The sequence below is a fragment of the Tiliqua scincoides genome, chromosome 3, assembly GCF_035046505.1.
Source record: "Tiliqua scincoides isolate rTilSci1 chromosome 3, rTilSci1.hap2, whole genome shotgun sequence".
In the NCBI taxonomy this organism is placed as follows: Eukaryota; Metazoa; Chordata; class Lepidosauria; order Squamata; family Scincidae; genus Tiliqua; species Tiliqua scincoides.
The window spans coordinates 169,942,488-169,962,594 of record NC_089823.1 but is presented as its reverse complement, the minus strand read 5'-3'; the positions used below and the strand labels follow the sequence as shown (position 1 = coordinate 169,962,594).

The 20,107-nt window shown below is 44.6% G+C and overlaps 1 protein-coding gene across 1 annotated transcript in view; it reads left to right on the top strand.

Moving 5' to 3' along the window:
• The window catches only part of MKI67 (marker of proliferation Ki-67), a 52,884-nt gene extending 51,034 nt beyond the window's left edge, over positions 1–1,850 (top strand). Inside the window, 1 exon segment of the mRNA XM_066621434.1 lies at positions 1,638–1,850. Coding sequence (XP_066477531.1) covers positions 1,638–1,850 — 213 coding nt within the window.
• Positions 1,851–20,107: the final 18,257 nt, after the last annotated feature.

Genomic DNA, 20,107 nt, shown 5'->3' with positions numbered 1-20,107 from the left:
TGTTCTTTGCAGCTTCAAGCTTGCCTGCAGTTAATATCAATTGAACACAGATATTATTGTTCAATCTTGGGTGCATTTGGTTACAGTATCCTGGGGGAAGGGGCTGAGAGAGTCTCTTGTCTGAAGTGGCACAGTGGTGCTGTCAAGCAATGTGCCTGACACTGGGTAAATTGATCAATAGATGAACCCAGCACTGGACAGTTCCTATTCCTTTCCTTGCTCACTCAGTATTCTATTATGTTTCCAGGCCTGATGTTGGCACATGATGCCTTCAAACATGCCCAGAACACACTAAGCTGGAATAGCTTAGTGTAATAAATGCTGGGATCCTTCTTTCTGTTTATCTCCAGCCCAGACAATTTTAAATTATACCTCAGCATTCTCAACCACTGTTTCTTTTCAGTGCCAAGTGGTGGAAGTCATGGCAAAAGTGCTAGAGTGAATTGTTGGCTGTCATTATATTCAACTTCTATTCTTGCAGCGCTTCAAAGGGGCAAGCAGCAGTTAAGTGTCCTGCAGTATAAAAGGGCCCCCATCTCAGGTTCTTCTCTCACACAGAATCTGCCACCATATTGGGAAGAAGATACAGCATAAGCTCTAGGCAGCTTGTGGAGAGTGCTTTTGCTTGCTGCAGCATCTTTTGCTCACTGTCTTGGTACATCTGGAGATCTCTGTTCCACTGTGACACAGCCTCTGCTAACATGGATTATGAGCTGCTGTGAATATAAAATATACCACAATGTGGATTTTTGGAAGTATAGCTAGTTGTGTGTGAGAAGTAGAACTCACCCACCTGCAGCTCCCTAATATCAAATTCCTTTTTGCCTTTTAAATTGAAAACCTGGAGTGGGGATGTTCTCTGGAAGAGGGAAAGGGGGACATTCTGAACAGACTGGGTTTTTCCTCCCACTGCAGGAGGCAGGGCCAGACTTGCTTGGTGTCTCCTCATCCAGTGGGGGGACATCCTAGCCAAGTACGGTCCTGCCTCCCATAAGGACATGTCGGGTTTTGCCAAGCTCCATAGGGCTCAGTGTTTTAAAATTTTTTTCTCATCCATCTCCCCTCCTGGCCTCCTCAATTGCTTCCCCTACCAGTTTCCCCACTCCTAGCGAGGATTAGGAAGGCAGGCAGGCCAGGAGCCTGCAACACCACATGGCTGGACTGACTCAATGCAGCAGAGTTGGCAGACCCACTGTGGTGGCTAGTTCTGCCTCATGCACAAAGCCCAAGCTCTTGGAGGCACATAAATGAGCGTTTCCCTGCTGGGTACGCCACTGCAGTTCTCCCGCTCCGATCGTCCTGCAGCCTCCAGGGTGACCCTAGGCCCTAGAGCAGGGATGCCCAAACCCCGGCCCTGGGGTCACTTGTGGCCCTTGAGGCCTCTCAATGCAGCCCTCAGGAGCCCCCAGTCTCCAATGAGCCTCTGGCCTTCTGGAGATTTGTTGGAGCCCACACTGGCCCAACGCAATTGCTCTCAGCATTAGGGCAACTGTTTGACCTCTCACATGAGCTTTGGGATGCTTAGTTCAGATCAGCCTTAGAACCTTTACGTATAAAAAGAAAGGACAACCATAAGGTTCTCCCTTCAGGGAAGAAGGAACTGGTTAAGAACCTAATTTTTGTCCCTTCAAGCTTAGCACCCGTTGACACGAGCAAGCCCAGCAGAGGACAAAATCCACATGGACCAAAACACGTCTCTTCTCCAGAAACAGGAGCTCTACCACAAAGAGCAGCCCCCGCCAAGTCCCCCAAGGAGTCCAGAGAAGCATAACACCAGGTCAGGAGCCACCCGCTGCCATATCGGGGAGCATGGTCCTGCTTCCATCTGTGCCCGCTCCAGTTCTTACTGAGCCCCTCCATCTTATTGAGAGGAGAGCTTTGGTGTCAGTGCCTGTCTCCCACCAACACCTCAATGACTGCACTGGTGGTTTACTCTAGGGAGGCTTTCACAGGGACTCAGCCTGGAGCTTTGTGCCTGAATCATTGTCACCACAGATGCAAGCCTCATCAGTTGGAGTGCCCATGCCAGAAGCAACCTGACCCAAGGGCTATGGAACCAGAGGAACAAGGGCCATTCAGCTGGCTCTGACTCAGTTCAGCACCCTCCTTTGGGTGTCCCACGTCTTGGTGCGAACAGACAACATGACTGCAAAGGCTTACATAAAGGCTTACATAAACTGACAAGGGGACACTCAGGCAAGAAGCCTGATGCAGGAAGCCTCTCTTCTGTTTCAGTGGGCAGAAGTGCATATAGTATCCTTAAAAGCAAAGCACCTGGCAGGAGCATCCAACTCAGCGGCAGATTGGCTCAGTTGTCAGTCCCTCAATGAAGTGGAATGGTGTCTTCACCTGGAGGCATTTGCAGAGATATCCAGGTTTGACAGGCCTGTCCTGAACCTCTTCCCGACAAGGGGAAATGCCCAGACAGAGAGGTTCTTTGCACAGTCCTCCCTGGAGGTGGAGGGAGTGGATGCCCTTCAGATCCAGTGGCCACTGGGGCTAATCTATGCCTTTCCCCTCTTCCTCTGCTCCCATTCATACTTCGGAGTTCCAGGCGGAGGTTGTCCTAGTAGCCCCAAATTGGCCCTGGTGTCTCAGGTTTCCCGGGATCATGGCGTTGGCGTAGGGCAGGAGTGGTTCCTTCTTTCCAGGTCAGACCTTCTAAGCCAGGGTCCTCTTCACCACAGACCAGACATGTTCTGCCTGACAGTTTGACATTTGAGTGGAAAGAGCTACTGAATCGGATATATGGTGAAGGTCTTGAATACCTTCCCTGCATCCAGGAAGGTTTCCATCAACAAAGTTTATGGCTCTGCTTGGAAAACTTTTTGCCACTGGTGTGCACAGAAAGGGGTGGAGGCTACCAAACACATTCTTGAGTTCTTCCAGAGCGGTTTAGAAAAAGGCCTCAGTGCTTGATGAGGCAGATGGCTCTTAACAGTATCTTAGGGGCCGGGAGAAGAAGGGGCGTTTCTATTCATAAGAACAGCCCCACTGGATCAGGCCTTAGGCCCATCTAGTCCAGCTTCCCGTATCTCACAGCGGCCCACCAAATGCCCCAGGGAGTACACCAGATAACAAGAGACCTCATCCTGGTGCCCTCCCTTGCATCTGGCATTCTGACATAGCCCATTTCTAAAATCAGGAGGTTGTACATACACATCATGGCTTGTAACCCATAATGGATTTTTCCTCCAGAAACTTGTCCAATCCCCTTTTAAAGGCATCCAGGCCACATCCTGTAGCAAGGAGTTCCACAGACTAATCACACGCTAAGTAAAGAAATATTTTCTTTTGTCTGTCCTAACTTTCCCAACACTCAATTTTAGTGGATGTCCCCCGGTTCTGGTGTTATGTGAGAGTATCCCCAAGTGAAAAAATTTCTCAAGGGGGTAGCTCTCTTGAACCCCCCTACAGTTCATAGGTTTTCAACCTGGAATCTGAGCATAGTGTTACAAGCCCTAACGGGTCCTCCTTTCAAGCCCCTGGCACAGATGTCTCTCAGGGGATTGACTCTTAAGACTCTTTTTCTGGTGTCTATCACTTCCGCTAGGCAGGTATCAGAGTTAGGGTTGCTATCAGTCATCCCCAACCTATGTGTTTTCCACAAGGACAAAGTTGTTCTTAGGCTGGATTTGTCCTTCCTGTCAAAGGTGAACACCTTGTTTCATTGTTCACAGGACCCAGATCTGCCCTCTTTTTGCACTAATCCAGCCCATGGAGAAGGCCTGGCATTTCCTAGATGTGCACAGGGAATGTACTAGGGAATGTACCTAGTACTCTATAGTAAAAGTACTAAGGGAACTCAGAAGGACAGATTCCTTTTTTGTATCTTTCACAGGGTCCAATCCAGGCAAGAGGGCATCAGTGGTTAAAACTGGCAATTCAGGAGGCCTATAAAGCTTCACAAAAGGACCCTCCACAGGAAATTACGGCGCACTCAACCAGGGCGCGGCAGAATCTGCAGCCTTCAAAGGGGTAGTATCCCTGAACAAGATTTGCAGGACAGCTACTTGGGCCTCTCCCAACTCCGTCACGAGGATCGACATAGCAGCCTTGGCAGAGGTGGCTTTTGGCAGGAGGGTCCTGCAGAGGGTGGTGTCACAGTGAAGACTGCTGTGGCCTGCCCAACCTAGTTGACATGTTGCTCTGGCATATCCCACTCTGTTAAGAATGCCCCCCCTTCCCTCTTCTAGAGAAAAATGGGATTGTTTTGATCTTGGAAAAGAGAAGGGGGGCATTCTGCCCACCTCTATGGGCCGCAGCAGTCCTTCTGCGGTTCTTGGGGGTTGGTTCTGCATTATGGGTTAGGTAGCCAGTGTCTCCTGAGGCCAGGTATCCCTCCTCTGCCTCTCACCCAGTTCACCCTTTCTCAGGGTGTGTGTCTGTTATCTGTTTTTGTGGTTCTCTACTTATTCAGAGCCGCTCAGCTACCCATCTCTTTTCAGCAGCAGGCCATAGCAACATGGGGCCCGTGATCAGCAGGGAAGGCTCTTAACCACAGCTCTTCAGTTCCAGACTGGACTGGGATGCCCTCCTCTACAGGAGGAGGAGATACCAAGCAAGTCTGGCCCTGACTCTTGCAGAGGGACATACCCACTCTGTTAAGAAAGCCCACCTTTCCTCTTCCAAGAACAGGACATTCCCAGGTAAGGAACCCATTTTTCTTTGCAGACATACAGCTGAGTGCATTTGTAAGCACTGCATGTGTAGTCCCACTTCTTTCTTGCTACTACCTGATGCATTCAGTGTAATGTGAACAGGATTCTCCTTTTCATAAAGGTAACTGCAGTCTTGAACTCCAGGAACAGGATTCAAATAGAAATACATGTGGTGTGTTGAAATGAGCATCTATATTTAAGCTTGTCTGATAGTGAACTTAGGGTCCAATCCTATTCTATCCCTTTGCTTGTGTAAGTTTGAGGTTGTTTTAGTTTGCCTTCACAATTGCAAGCTGTGCCACAAATCCTATGCCTATAAATAGTGCAATCGGTAGTGTGACTTTTTTTTTTTAAACTGGTAGAATCTGAATGTTTGGGTTCAGTTTGTTTAGAGCAGTGTTTCTCAAACTGTGGGTCAGTAATATTTCCCCAAATGCAATCAAGTATTTCCCCATGGCAGCGTCAAGTCTAATATATTAAAAATAAAATATCGAAATGAATGGGGACCCACTTGAAATTGGCTTGTGAGCCACCTCGTAGGTCCTGACCCACAGTTTGAGAAATACTGTAATAGGGATTTTGGATGGCCTCTTCTGGTCTCTTATTTATCTAAAAATCCTCTGAATCTTCTACTGAGCTGTTACAAAGGGAATGAACTTACGGTGAGTGACCCTTAGGATGTTGTGAAAGGAAGTATAGCTTCCCTTGAGCCAGCCTTGAGCAACCAGCTTTCCACATTGGTCAGCCAGATGGTGTAAGTACCATGCTAGTACCACACTTCCCATAGGGAAAACTGACAGTGAATGGGTACCTAGCACACCATCTGGCTAACTTCTGCAAACTTTCCCACAGAAATACAAGTCTTAATGTGCAGAAGTGATTTTCAGAGGCAGTTGTGCCACTGACAGAAATTTCTGGAAAATAATCAACTTTTTGTTGCCCTGAACTATTATGCCTGACTAAGGGCCCAGTCTTATCCAATTTTCCAGTGCTGGTGCAACTGTGCCAATGGGGTGTACACTGCATCCCAGTGGGGATCCCATCCCATGTGGGGAGGCAGGCACAAAGGCCTCCTCAAGGTATGGGAACATTTGTTCCCTTACCTTGAGGCTGCATTGCAGCTGCACCTGTGCTAGAAGATTGGATAGCATTGGGCTCTAAGGCTGCAATCCTATCTTCGCTTTCCTGAGAGTAAGTTCCATTGACTCCAATAGGACTTACTTCTGAGTAGACCTGCCTAGGATTGTGCCCTAAGTTTTGTATGTTTTGAAAACTTGAAAGTTATCTTCATATTATAGCTGGTCCAATAAAGAAAGCTCATGCTTATTGGTTCTTTCTGTTACCTATTTCCTCTCCTTCTGTGACACAAGATACAGAAAGCCTTGATGATGTGTGACCATTGTCACCTCCACTGTAGGACAGCCAGGGGCAGGGCTTGGTGCACCACATCTAGAAAATGGAACTTTATTTAAATATGTGCACCTGATCTATTTAACCCCCAAACCACTAAGATTCCTATATTCTCCATCAACAATCTCCAATGACACCAGAACAGTGCCACTGGGCATGCAAAACTTCCTATGTCTAAAGTGAGAGGTAATGACACCTGAGTGGGAACATTCTATTTTCTGAATTCAGTGCCTTGGATGGGGCACAACTTGCCTTGGATGGGGCTGTAACTCAGTGACAGAACACCTGCCTTGGGGGCCGAACACTGGAATCTCCAGGTAGGACTGGAAAGGACTCCTTTGGAAATGATGGTAGGCACAGAGAGCACTGAGCGAGACAAACTAATGTGATGAATCACAGAATGCTGTTTCCTAAGATGCCCACTTACCTATTTCTTATATATATTGGCTAACAGAGCACAGTGAAGCAAAAAAAAAAAAAAAATTAGAACAAAAAAAATACAATTAGACCAAAAGGCCTGGCTAACATTTTCTCATGCTCAAAGGAACTGTTATAACAGCTGTGTTGAAACTGGATGTAATTGGACCACCCCACTATGGCTGCTGTTATCATCATCTACTTTGATTCAGGTGAACACCTGAGGGGTTCCAAATACACTGTGACAACCTTCAGCTAATACTTTGATCACAGGGTACCTTTAAAAATGCATAAAGTATTCACAAGACCAAGGGTCATCTTTTCTGTCAATATTGAAGTTAATATTTTATTCCATTTTTATTATTCCATTATTATTCCATTAATAACATTTTATTTATTTATTTTCCAGAATGTTGGAAAATATAAATTTATAGAATGTGTGTTTTTTCTGATTTAAGAAAGAATTAAACTTTAAATCACTCAGGGCCCAATCCTATCCTACTTTCCAGCTCTGGTGTAGCTACAATGCAGCCCTATAGTAAGGGAATACATGTTCCCATACCTTGAGAAGCCCCCAGTGACTGCCCCCCACCACAGGATGTAGCGCATACCCCACTGACACACCAGTATCAGCACTGGAAAACTTGATAGGATTGGGCCCTCAGACTAATCACTATCTATATTAGTTCTTTTTTAAAGAAAAAAAAACTTATCTCTGATACATAGAGGTATGATTTTTTGGTGATGATGAAGTAACACTGCTTTCTGCCCTTCTCATTTTGCAGGGGGAAGGGGAACCAAAATCTGAAAAAATAAAACTGTTTTATATTATTTCTCCATATTGGTCACTGAAGGCTGGTTGCGCTGGACAGGAAGTGTTCCTAAGAACCCCTACTGGTCCAATTCTTAGGAACTATTTCAGAGCCAGTTTTTTCAGGGTCAGCACAAACCCTACTCTTAAATTCATTCAGTATAAAACAGAAAAAAGCATCAGGGGCAGAACTACAAGGCATTCTGGATTAGTGTCACTGGCCCCAAAAACTCAGCCTACAATTACAGTTAGTCATTAAAAAAAAAATCCATTGTTACTCACATCTCTCCTCTGTTATTTCTCTTTCTTTCTTTGTCTCTCCCCTGGATGAAGACAAAGAAACTGGGGCAAAGAAAAACCAAAAAATGGAGCCAAATATCTTTTGGGATTGATCTGTATGAACATTGGATTGAAAACAAATGTATTCATTTGGATGTTGCAGTTAAAGCTTTAGTGCAGACCTCCAGTCATGCGACTGAAGAGGGCAAACGGGCAACCCAATCCTGAGCTGCCCAGGGTGCACGGCTGCAGCAGGGTTATAAATGGCTGCTGCCATATCCTGAGTGCGTTGGGCAGCTGCCGGCTGCTCCTCTGCAGAAGGGGACTTTCGTCCCCTTTCCAGGGGAAAAGAGAGTAGCCCCGCAATGGGGCTACTCGATTCACCACCAGCCAAAAGGTCAGCAGTTAATCAAGAACCTCCATGTAAGGCGGCAAGCCCAACACGGAGGCTGTGGATCCAGTGGAGCGTTGCTCCTCCCCACTCTCTCCCTGCCTGGTGCAGTGCTTGCTCCCCCTCTCTCCCTGCCCTTTGCCCGCCTCCTCCCTCCACAGAATGTCTCCTCCCCACATCTCCCCATACTCCTGCTTACCTCTCCGCTGCTTGGTGGTTTGGGGCCCGCCTGGTGGTAGCCCGGTGCCAGCCAGTGATGGGATACCACCAGCACTTGCCTGATGGTAGCGCCCGCAAACATGCCTTACAGTATGCTTGCGATAGTGTGTGCCGGCAGTGAGCCGGTGCACCAAGCCTAGGATTGGGCTCTTAGGCATGATGGCTTCAGTTTCAGTTGCACTTTTAAATGCCTTGCTGCAGAGTTAATGTAGCAGAGCTTATAACTAGCCTACTGCTTCACAGGCCAGCTTTTGTTATTACTTTAAAATATTCATATATAGCACATTTATGGTAGCCACCATATTCAATCTGAAGTTTGTGCAGCTGGGCATGAGGCCTCTGAGGCTGTGATTTCTCTCATGATCTTCCATCCATAGTAGATTATCAAGCCGGGGAAAGAGGAAAGTGTGGAGGTGTTGAGATTAGTAAGGGTGCAAAGAGAAGAATACAGACAGTTCAGACTGTGGCTTGCTCTGGCAGGCAAGCATGGGGTTAACACCAGGGCCTTAGGTTGCAGTGAGTCTGCTGCACAGCTACAGTTACGTGGAGGCAAAAAGGCCCTCAGGGTTAAAAGCAGCACCTGCAGGAGGGAAAAGGGGTGTGGGTAGTAGAGGGAGGAAAGCCTGGAGGAAGGAAGGAAAGAATCAAACTGAACTGAACTGAAGGATTAATGGACTGAAGAGCTGACTGGAACTGCTGATGGACTAACTAAAGGACAGATGAATGAATGGACTTTAGAGACTGCTGGAGACACTGGAGATTGGTGTGTGGAACTGCTATGCCCAAGACCTGCTGAGGATCAAGGTGTTGCTGTAGTGGCTGGAGAAACTGCTGGGAGGAGAGAGGAGGAAGGAGGACCTCTGCAGGTTGAACAGGCAAGCTACTCTGGTGGTGGGGTCCAGCAATGCTGTACTGGGGCCATTGTTGGGGAATGAAGGGGAACTAATTAACTTAGAGTGGGCATAAGTTCTCTAAGTGAAGCTTGGCTCTGAAATCTGGCAAAACAGTGGGCCGCTGTGAGATACAGGAAGCAGGACTAGATGGGCCTTGGTCTGATCCAGCGAGTTCTTATTGGCCCATAAGGATACCAATATATCCACCTGTACTCCTACAGTGCTGTATACTGATTCAATGTTGTTCATTTGTTAGCCCATGTGTTTGACATTCCTGCACTACTATAAATGAACACTAAGCTTTGAAACAATAAAATACACTGTATACATCAATAAAAAGGCATCACTATTGCACCATGGCACTTTTGCAGTTTATTTACATTGCTGCCTGTTTCCTGATGCCTGACACTGCTTAGCTCGGACAACAGTGTCAGAGTGTGGAGCAAGCAACTGAGCAGTGGCAAGCTTCAGAACAGCATTCAGATGAGCAGCTGAGAACTTAATTTGACTTAATTCATATTCTTAACAGAAAATAGCTGTTCACAGACACAAATTGTTCCAAACTTGTGATATGTGCAGAACTTGGGCTCAGTTGACTGCTGTAAATTGGCCTGAGGGGATCATAGCCTGTACCTTTCATGAGCCAATAGACAGTCAGTCTGAATTTGTCTGAGGAGGACCAAATGGAAAACTGCTGCAGGAGAGAAGGCTGCAGTACCAGTGGAGGAAAGGTAGAGGCTGCTGCGTGCAGAGGAACTGAGGCCTATAAAAGGGGCTGCACTAGCAGAGCGCAAAGGACCACCAGGGAAGCTCTGCAGAGAAGGAGCTAAAGCCTCTTGCTGGAGCTGAGAACCAGAGGGTAGTTCCATCAAGCCTCCAGCCCTTGGCCTGCCTCATCCTGCTGCCTCGTGCCTGCCTGCCTCAGGTCCCCTCTCAACTGGGGGAATTTGGAACAAGGTCATTTTGTTTTGTTTGGTTCAGGTTCCATTCCTCCTAATAAAAGCCTTAAACTTAGTTTGGTGTCAGTGGTCTCTTTCGATCCTGCATAACACGTGCATCTAATCCTTGCTGCAAAAAGCCAGTAACCTGGGGTAGTTTGAACCTGTGTAGCAATAAGGGGAATAATAAAAGCTTCTTCAAATATGTTAGAAGCAGGAAACCCGCCAGAGAAGCGGTTGGCCCTCTGGATGGTGAGGGAGGGAAAGGGGAGATAAAAGGAGACTTAGAGATGGCAGAGAAATTAAATGAGTTCTTTGCATCTGTCTTCACGGCAGAAGACCTCGGGCAGATACCGCTGCCCGAACGGCCCCTCCTGACCGAGGAGTTAAGTCAGATAGAGGTTAGAAGAGAAGATGTTTCAGACCTCATTGATAAATTAAAGATCAATAAGTCACCGGGCCCTGATGGCATACACCCAAGGGTTATTAAGGAATTGAAGAATGAAGTTGCAGATCTCTTGACTAAGGTATGCAACTTGTCCCTCAAAACGGCCACGGTGCCAGAAGATTGGAGGATAGCAAATGTCACGCCTATTTTTAAAAAGGGAAAGAGGGGGGACCCGGGAAACTATAGGCCGGTCAGCCTAACATCCATACCGGGTAAGATGGTGGAATGCCTCATCAAAGATAGGATCTCAAAACACATAGACGAACAGGCCTTGCTGAGGGAGAGTCAGCATGGCTTCTGTAAGGGTAAGTCTTGCCTCACGAACCTTATAGAATTCTTTGAAAAGGTCAACAGGCATGTGGATGCGGGAGAACCCGTGGACATTATATATCTGGACTTTCAGAAGGCGTTTGACACGGTCCCTCACCAAAGGCTACTGAAAAAACTCCACAGTCAGGGAATTAGAGGACAGGTCCTCTCGTGGATTGAGAACTGGTTGGAGGCCAGGAAGCAGAGAGTGGGTGTCAATGGGCAATTTTCACAATGGAGAGAGGTGAAAAGTGGTGTGCCCCAAGGATCTGTCCTGGGACCGGTGCTTTTCAACCTCTTCATAAATGACCTGGAGACAGGGTTGAGCAGTGAAGTGGCTAAGTTTGCAGACGACACCAAACTTTTCCGAGTGGTAAAGAACAGAAGTGATTGTGAGGAGCTCCAGAAGGATCTCTCCAGACTGGCAGAATGGGCAGCAAAATGGCAGATGCGCTTCAATGTCAGTAAGTGTAAAGTCATGCACATTGGGGCAAAAAATCAAAACTTTAGATATAGGCTGATGGGTTCTGAGCTGTCTGTGACAGATCAGGAGAGAGATCTTGGGGTGGTGGTGGACAGGTCGATGAAAGTGTCGACCCAATGTGCGGCGGCAGTGAAGAAGGCCAATTCTATGCTTGGGATCATTAGGAAGGGTATTGAGAACAAAACGGTTAGTATTATAATGCCATTGTACAAATCGATGGTAAGGCCACACCTGGAGTATTGTGTCCAGTTCTGGTCGCCGCATCTCAAGAAAGACATAGTGGAAATGGAAAAGGTGCAAAAGAGAGCGACTAAGATGATTACGGGGCTGGGGCACCTTCCTTATGAGGAAAGGCTACGGCGTTTGGGCCTCTTCAGCCTAGAAAAGAGACGCTTGAGGGGGGACATGATTGAGACATACAAAATTATGCAGGGGATGGACAGAGTGGATAGGGAGATGCTCTTTACACTCTCACATAATACCAGAACCAGGGGACATCCACTAAAATTGAGTGTTGGGCGGGTTAGGACAGACAAAAGAAAATATTTCTTTACTCAGCGCGTGGTCGGTCTGTGGAACTCCTTGCCACAGGATGTGGTGCTGGCGTCTAGCCTAGATGCCTTTAAAAGGGGATTGGACGAGTTTCTGGAGGAAAAATCCATTATGGGGTACAAGCCATGATGTGTATGCGCAACCTCCTGATTTTAGAAATGGGTTAAGTCAGAATGCCAGATGTAGGGGAGGGCACCAGGATGAGGTCTCTTGTTATCTGGTGTGCTCCCTGGGGCATTTGGTGGGCCGCTGTGAGATACAGGAAGCTGGACTAGATGGGCCTATGGCCTGATCCAGTGGGGCTGTTCTTATGTTCTTATGTTCTTAATAAAGTGTTCCAATATCAACAGCACCGAATTATTCTTCAGTTCTGAATCACACTGCAGATCAGTTATCTTCATCTGAAGTCCCTCTGGTAGGTACTCATGTGCCTTTGTGAAAATGGGTTTGAAATATTGCAAAGAATTCACAAAATATCCCTGTGTGGGTCTGCATCCACAGCTGAGTCCCGTCCTATACCTTTCACTTTGCCATCATCTCGCCCAACTCAAAATGATTTAGGTTGGGATACTGGGGGAGACATCAAACTTCAGGAGGCAGAGATGCTAAGGGAAATGAGCCTGTACAGTGGGCAGATGCGGCACATGGAACATGTCTGTTCCCCTTTACAGAGCTGGTTGGGAAATGGCTGACAACTGCTTCTGACAATGGATGAAGGGAAGGGAGAAGAGGTACATGTCAAGGGCCTCCTGAGTTACTGCCTGTTTTTTAAATTGGATTTACATAATTAGGTCCCCTTCCCAAGCCAAGCCTGGAGCATTGTATGATTGGCCTGTACATTCCAGTGGCCCTTCCAATAGTGAGAGATGTCAACACTTTGCTGGCTGTTCATTGGACTGCAAAGGTACAGGGTTGCCTTGTTTTGCATAGTGCTCAGCTATTGGCTGCGTCATTGGGGGATTCCCTTTCTGAGCTGCTGGGATTGCAGATGCTAGCCAGACCTGACCTCCCCCTCTTTCTCTCAAAACTGATTGGGTCTGCACATTCCAATGCATGGAAAAGTCTGGGGAAAGTCAGTGATTGTGTCCCCAACTGGAACAATGCAGTATTTAGTAATGACCAAATACCCACTCAATCATCAGGTGGACCAGATAAATAGCTTCTGCGGACCAGACATGCAGGCTTGACACCCCTGCTTCAGAGGTCTCGCTGGGTCATTTGTTTGTTTTAAAAAGGAGACTTGGAGTGAACCTTGAGTTTTCTCAGGCAACCTACTTGGGGAAGTTTCACTTAGTTGTGCAGAGCTACCATATGGTTGATGCCCTCTATGTTTATGAGATGTGTGTGCCAAAGCTGCTGCCTCTGGGCAATTAGTTTGCCAGTGTCTCTTTGTGTGAGGACACAGCATCTACCTCCAAGTATCTTCGCTTGTTAGTCTCCTGTCAGTGTGGCTATATGGAGACCATGAAGTGTAGAAACAGATTGCTTACGTACAATGGATGTTCTTCAAGTGTAGCTTCCATCAGTGTGACAGCACCTGAGGAACATCTGTTACAAGTAAACAACCTGTCCTCCCTATAGGCCAGGGCTTTTCAAACTGGGGCGTCTTGACGCCCCAGCCTGTGGGCTCTGGCCCTTGCCCCCTTAAGGGGCAGGGGCAGCCTGAAGGCAGGGAGGAGGCAGCAGCACGATCCCCAGAATCGCGCCGCTCAGGGGGCTGCAGGGGCTTGGGTACACGTATTGCGCCGCTGCCTTCCCCCGTCCCTGCTGCCTCCCCCCTCCCACCCACGCAAGAACTTAGTGGCTCTCAAACTCTCCCAGAGAGTTTGAGATCCACTGCTATAGGCCTTTGGGAGATGAGGCCTAATTGACTATGAGCTGGTGTATGATTTTACGTTGTTTGGTTTTTTTAATCTGCTGGACAGATTTTTCTGTCTTCCTTTCCTTCCACTGACTTCTTGTTGATTTGTTGTTTATATGTGTGATTTAAATTGATTTTGTTTTATACTGAGTTTTATGGTTGTTTTATACTATGTTGTTAGTTGCCCTGAGGGCTGCATGGGAGCCATGTTTGGCGGGGCACAAATCTTAAAATAAATAAATAAATAAAATCCAGGCACTGTAGCTGCCCATTTTTTCTGCCTCGATGCACTTTAAGAGCCTCCCATGAGTCAATGCTACCTTCAGTAAATCTATGACTGTGAGACCGTTTTACATGGCCAGTTACCAAAAGGTGAACTCAGGAGCACAGGAAAAAGTCTCTCATCATCTAACTTGGAATTTAGCTCTGGATTTTGTGAAGTAAGTAGAGACTGAAATGCACTTGGCATTGTTGTTTTACTGGACGATAACGGATTGTGTAAACAAGCTCTAGGATTATCCATAATGCTATTGGCATAATATATTGTTTCTTTTTATTTTCCTGTTCACTGTGTTGAAAATATTTAGCAGCTCAGATTCAAAACAAGATAAAAGCCTTTTAACTGCATTGGCAGTATTAAAAACTGAGCCTGTTTTTATAATTGTAATGGAATGGAAACTTCTATTTACATTTCTAATCAAATACATCTAGGAAAAAAGAGTTTCCAGATGAAAGTGGCATCCAATTATCTGACCAAGCATACAGCAATAAAGAAATATTGATCACATTGGTAAGTAGGTTTAATACCTTTTCATATTTAAAATAATCTTGCCATTTGACGAATGAATTTTCTCTGTGCTTTATGCTAAAGATTACAGCTAAGTTTTCTTGTAGACAGGGTAACAACTGACAATGCTGCTAAACCACATTTACAGCCCAGGTGTGTTGCTAACTGAACCAAAACTATTAACCTTAATACAATTTTTAAACAATTATTAAGCTAATCAGATGCAAATTAAACAAAATGAACCTATAAATATATGTGTTTTTCAAATTAGTAATTGGATTTTTTGATGATCTTTGGCTTGACATTGATAAGCTGCTTCTCATAACAGTCTAATTAGGCAATATGTAAACTTTGGCATTCGGTTCTGTCCTAGTGGCTTTTTCAAATGATGTTTGTAAAATTTGCAATTTCATATTACAGATTAAAAATTAAAAACTGCAGGAGGCTAACATTAAAATGAGAATTCATTTCAGGGAAAGCCCTGTAGACAAAATTCACCCTAATAGAATTGTGCATAAGGGGCCGCAAATCATGATCTATTGTTACACAGGGGAAGCCTTGTCAAAACCAGTATTGTTGGCCTGTAGTTCTATTCACTGTATTAAACCCATCAGTGAAGTCACTTTGGGGAAAATGTGAACATTATCAAAGAACAGTAAATTAGCAAGAAATTAAAGCATATACCCTTGCATTTCCAAAACAAAAGATCCCTTCATTAAAAACCTTTCATCAGTGGTTTAATATTCATAGCAGTAATTTGCATAACTAAATCAGTTTTCACTGATGAGAGACGACCAAAGTTTTTTAACTAATTTCTTTTTTGAATGAGCTCGCTAGGTTTTTTATTATTAAAATTTTAAACCAGTCGTTGAGCAAACCTGAATACATGGGGCTTTTAACTGTATTCGCAAATTAGCATTAAAACACACACACAGATGAAATGTTGCAACTGTGAAGAAAATGGTATTATTCAAAGAGCCTTGTTTAACTTAACTTTGCTTATATATATAGATATAGATTTGACATTCAGTCTTTGTAAGAAAGAGCCATTGCAGAGTCTTGATGCTGGTTGTTGGCAGATGCCAAGTTTTCACTCCTTTTTTACCTATAGATAGAGTGGGAGGAAGTGCAGCCCTGACAACATAGTAATTAAGGCAAGTCTTCAGTCTGCATATGGTAAGAACTTTCCAATATTGCTGAAAGAAGCACCATTTCCCATGTTAATTGTTCTGTTTTGAAAAGGTTGGCTCCCTTGTGAAAAAGAGAGGGAGAGGGAATGGAGAATATACTTTCCCTCTTGATAGGTTTTTTTTTAAAAGGCTCCTTTCAACTGTTTAAGACACATTTATATTCTGACGGCACAGGAACACACAACAGTATTGGCTGTAAGAATTTTTTTGGCGGAATCTAAAGATATATTTGCATCTAAGGCAGGTTGGGCTGATTATCAGCCATTACAGTTTTTTCAGGGTAAATAAGGTAGCTGGGATCTCAAGATACATATCTTACAACTTGAAATAGAGCAAATTAAAAAACAAAGCAATGGGGGGGGGGGAGGAAGAGAGCAAAACTTTATTTCAGTGACATTATTTCAGATGAATATTTTCATGCTCACTGAAGACGGATTGACCAAGAGTAAATGATTGATATGTTTGAAAAACTTCCTTTATTGACAAACTGTGAAACTGACATTTAAAATCTATGAATACATGATAGAGTGCAAAGGCAACCAGCTTTTTACTGTTGCATAAAGAAACCAAACACAACCTGAAGTGACAGCTGATAAAATCCTTTCCCTTTCTTTGTATACTTAACTCCGAGCCATGTACAGAACTGAATGTCATCTGTGTTAATGCCACCAAGAATATTCCTAAAGCCATTTCAAAGCATGAGTAGATATATATGTTTGAAAAGTGATTGATCAGGTCAATAAGTGTCAGGTGTCTTAGGTATTTAAAGGTTGAGATCTTGTTATCCTTTATAATCAATAGATGAAACAAGTTTTTCTTCTTTCCCAGTACCTGTTTTGTGCCAGGTTTAAAGGAAGACGTGTGCCAACATCTGATCATATCACAGATTAGTTCCATCTTTCCAGAGATGCCATATAAGCAATCAATAACCTTATCAACACATTAGATAGCTCTGCTTTCTCTGAGATCAACTCCTCCTCGATCTTATTCATTCCAATAAGATTTTCCAAATGTTCTTCCCTTGCATGCCTAAAAAAATCTTAATTATCTCTTTTCCCCCCACACTCCTGAGATATGACTTAACTTGGTGTACATTTTATCACTTGATTTCACTACAGTTCAGTATGGGTAGAATCTCACTGAAGATAAACACTTTTAAGTCTCATTGATTTTAATGGGAAAATGAAGCACATGCCTTTGGCTGAATCGTATACGAAAACCTTCATAAACTATTGTCACTGTAATGTCTGTTTTCTGTTTTCTAATTTCCTGTTTTCTTATTGTATCAATTAAAATTATATTTTCAGTAATAATTTTTTAATTTAGAAAATTTCAAGTACTCAAAGCACTTTTTCTCTTACATCATCTCAGTAAGACTTAGAGTGCTGCTGTTACTCTTAGCCACTAGCTAAGTGGCTCTGCCAGCAACAACTGGTACTTTTAATGTAGCATTATTAGGTTAAAATGAACAGTTACCGTTTACCTGCTGTGTCTTGTGATGATGCTGTGATCCAGGGCCACTATGGGTTAAAAAAAAAAAAGACTTACACCAAAAAGTGACTATCCATAAGAAGTCCTCCACGTGGTGGCTAAACTGTGACTTAAGCAAGATAATTTTTTTTTTACATAAATAAAAATAAAAATGAACACAGAGAAAATGTAGTTGAGACTTCCACATGAATGGAGAAGGACTGATGTGTAGCCCAATCCTGAGCTGTCCAGTGAATGGGACTGCAGCGACATTGAAAATGGCTGCCACTGCATCCAGCACACCCCAGAGAGAAGGGGATACTTGTCCCCTTTCCCCGGCAAGGTCAGTAGCCCCACAATGGGGCTACTCAATTCTACGACAACCCAAGGGTTGGTGTAGAATTTAGAGCCTCTGTGTCAGGCAGACAGCCCAGCTTTGCTCCAGTGGAGCAAAGCTCCATCAGTCTTGCCTCTGTCCCGCCCCCTGGCACACCTCCTCTCCACCCTCCCCCATCTCCCCCTGCCCTGGAATGGCTTCCCCTGCCTCCATCCATGCCCCCAGGTACCTCTTCGCTGCCTGATGGTCCATGCGACTGCTGAGCAGTGGAGCTCTGGTGCTCTGCTGGTGCTAGCCCAACAGTGGTGCTCCATTGGTGCTAGGGCCCACAAATGTGCCTTATGGCACGTTTGAGACGGTGTGCACCAGCGGTGAGCTGTCACTCACTGAATAGGATTGGGCACTAAGTCTAAACTAAAGTGCCCAGGAACTCAAAAAATGAACAGCACATTGTTGATGTGTATATCTCCACTGTGTCTTTAATTAGAAGCTTCTTCAGAAAGGGTAGCTTCCCTCTGCTTTTTTTCAGTGGCATACATCATGATTGGTGATTACCCTGGAATTGCCCATGTAATTAGTTTGTTCCCTGACCCTACAGGGGGAAGGAGCTTTAAGTACTAGTTTTCTGTTATTTTTTTTCTGTCTTTTTTGTGGAAGCATTATTTCCTAACAAAGGAAAGAGGATACATATTAATGAGAGGGAAGCAGTAATTAAAGCTCTTCCTGCACCCATGTGGAATAGGAATTGACTTATGAAGAGGCTACTCATCATTAATGCCAAACTGCATTGAACAGGAAACAATTAGAAGCAGAAGTTTCTAATTAAAGTTGCAGTGGTTCTTTGCTGAACTTCAGAGTAAAAGAGCAGAAGAATCTTAACTGTGGGGATTGGCACTGATGGACAACATTATATTCTGTGCTATGTGAAAGTAATGTTGTAATTCTGCTTTCACTGATTTTGATGAAAATAATTATTCTTATTATTCCTTATTTATTTCTAAGAATAATTTTCTTCTTCTTCTTCTTCTTCTTCATCATCATCATCATCATCATCATCACTTATTAAGCTCTGTAAAGAAAAAGATGATGAAACAATTGACCACATTGTAAGTGGGTGCAGCAAAATCACGCAGGGTGATTACAAGAAATGCCACAATAAAGTCACTGCTATGCTCCACTGGAATTTGTGCAAGAAATATGGAATAGTAAAGAAATTATGGGAGCACATACCTGAAAAGGTGGTAGAAAATGAGCAGTCAAAATCTTGTGGGACTTCAGAATCCAGACAGATAAAAAATTGGAATATAACACACCAGGTATAACTGCTTAAGAAGAAACAAGTGATGCTTATTGATGTGGCCATTCTAGGAGACAATCAAATAAAGGATAAACAATTTGAAAAGATCACAAAATACAAAGATCTACACATTGAAATACTGCACCTTTGGGGAAAGAAAGCAACCACCACCCATATTGTCATTGGTGCACTAGGCGCAATCCCCAAGTCCCTTTAGAAATACCTGGCTGATATAGGTATAGACAAGATAACGGTTGAATAATTGCAATGAGCCAGGCTACTAGGAATGGCAAACATTATATGGCAATATCTCACCAGTTCTTCAACACTTGGGTAGAGTTTGAACTAGTGAGCACTCCAAAATCTCAGTCCAAACATCTGGTGGGCTGTGATATCATGATGATGGTGTTGGTGGTACTTCAACAATTACAGACCCATACAGCACAATCCTCTCCAGGGCTTACAGTGGCAGATCCTGTGATTGCCACTGTAAGCCCCAGACCCAAGTGGCATGAGCCATTGTTATGCACTTTGGAGCCACCAGCACATGTGACCTCAGCTCCTTGATGCCCTGCAGGCCGTTCAGGAGAGGATCGTGGACAGACTGGGGCAAAGAATGGGTAGGGAGTTCAGGGGCAGAAGAGGGAGGATCTCAGAATCATTGGTGCACACTGAGATCCTATCCCCTTTTTCCTTTCCCAAACCGCCCCCTGAATCTCCTTGGACTTATGTTAGCAAAATGTAGGTCTGAGGAGACCCATTGGAGGCCAAGCAGCCTACAAGGAGGTATGTAAGAAAAAGTTGTACTTGCATGTCCTGGGCCATCTAATTGGGTAAGAGGCACTTTTTCAAGTGGGTGCTCCTCTTTTTTTAGCAGGGGGAGAGTAACTGGCCCACCTCACCCCAGCAGTGTCTTTTCTAGTGGCTGTCTGCTGGTGTTCTTTTTGCATCTTTTTAGATTGTGAGCCCTTTTGGGACAGGGAGCCATTTAGTTATTTGATTTTTCTCTGTAAACCGCTTTGTGAACTTTTAGTTGAAAAGCGGTATATAAATACTGTTAATAATAATTAATAATAATAATCTGATTGCCCCTCCCATAGCAGGCAGTGCATGTTCCATCAATGGCGCTGCATACTATGGGCTGGCAGGGAATAAGATTGGGCTCTTATCGTATCTTCCTTAGACCTGAAAATATACCTAGTGTAATAAGAAATCCTACCTGGAGTTTCTTGGACAATCCAGAAATTATGGTAGATAAAAAATTCCTTCTTTCTTTCTCCACTTGTTGGACATGAGCTGCCTTACACATCTTTTGGGGAGCTTTCCCGTTTAGCATCTTTCTGACACGAGGTC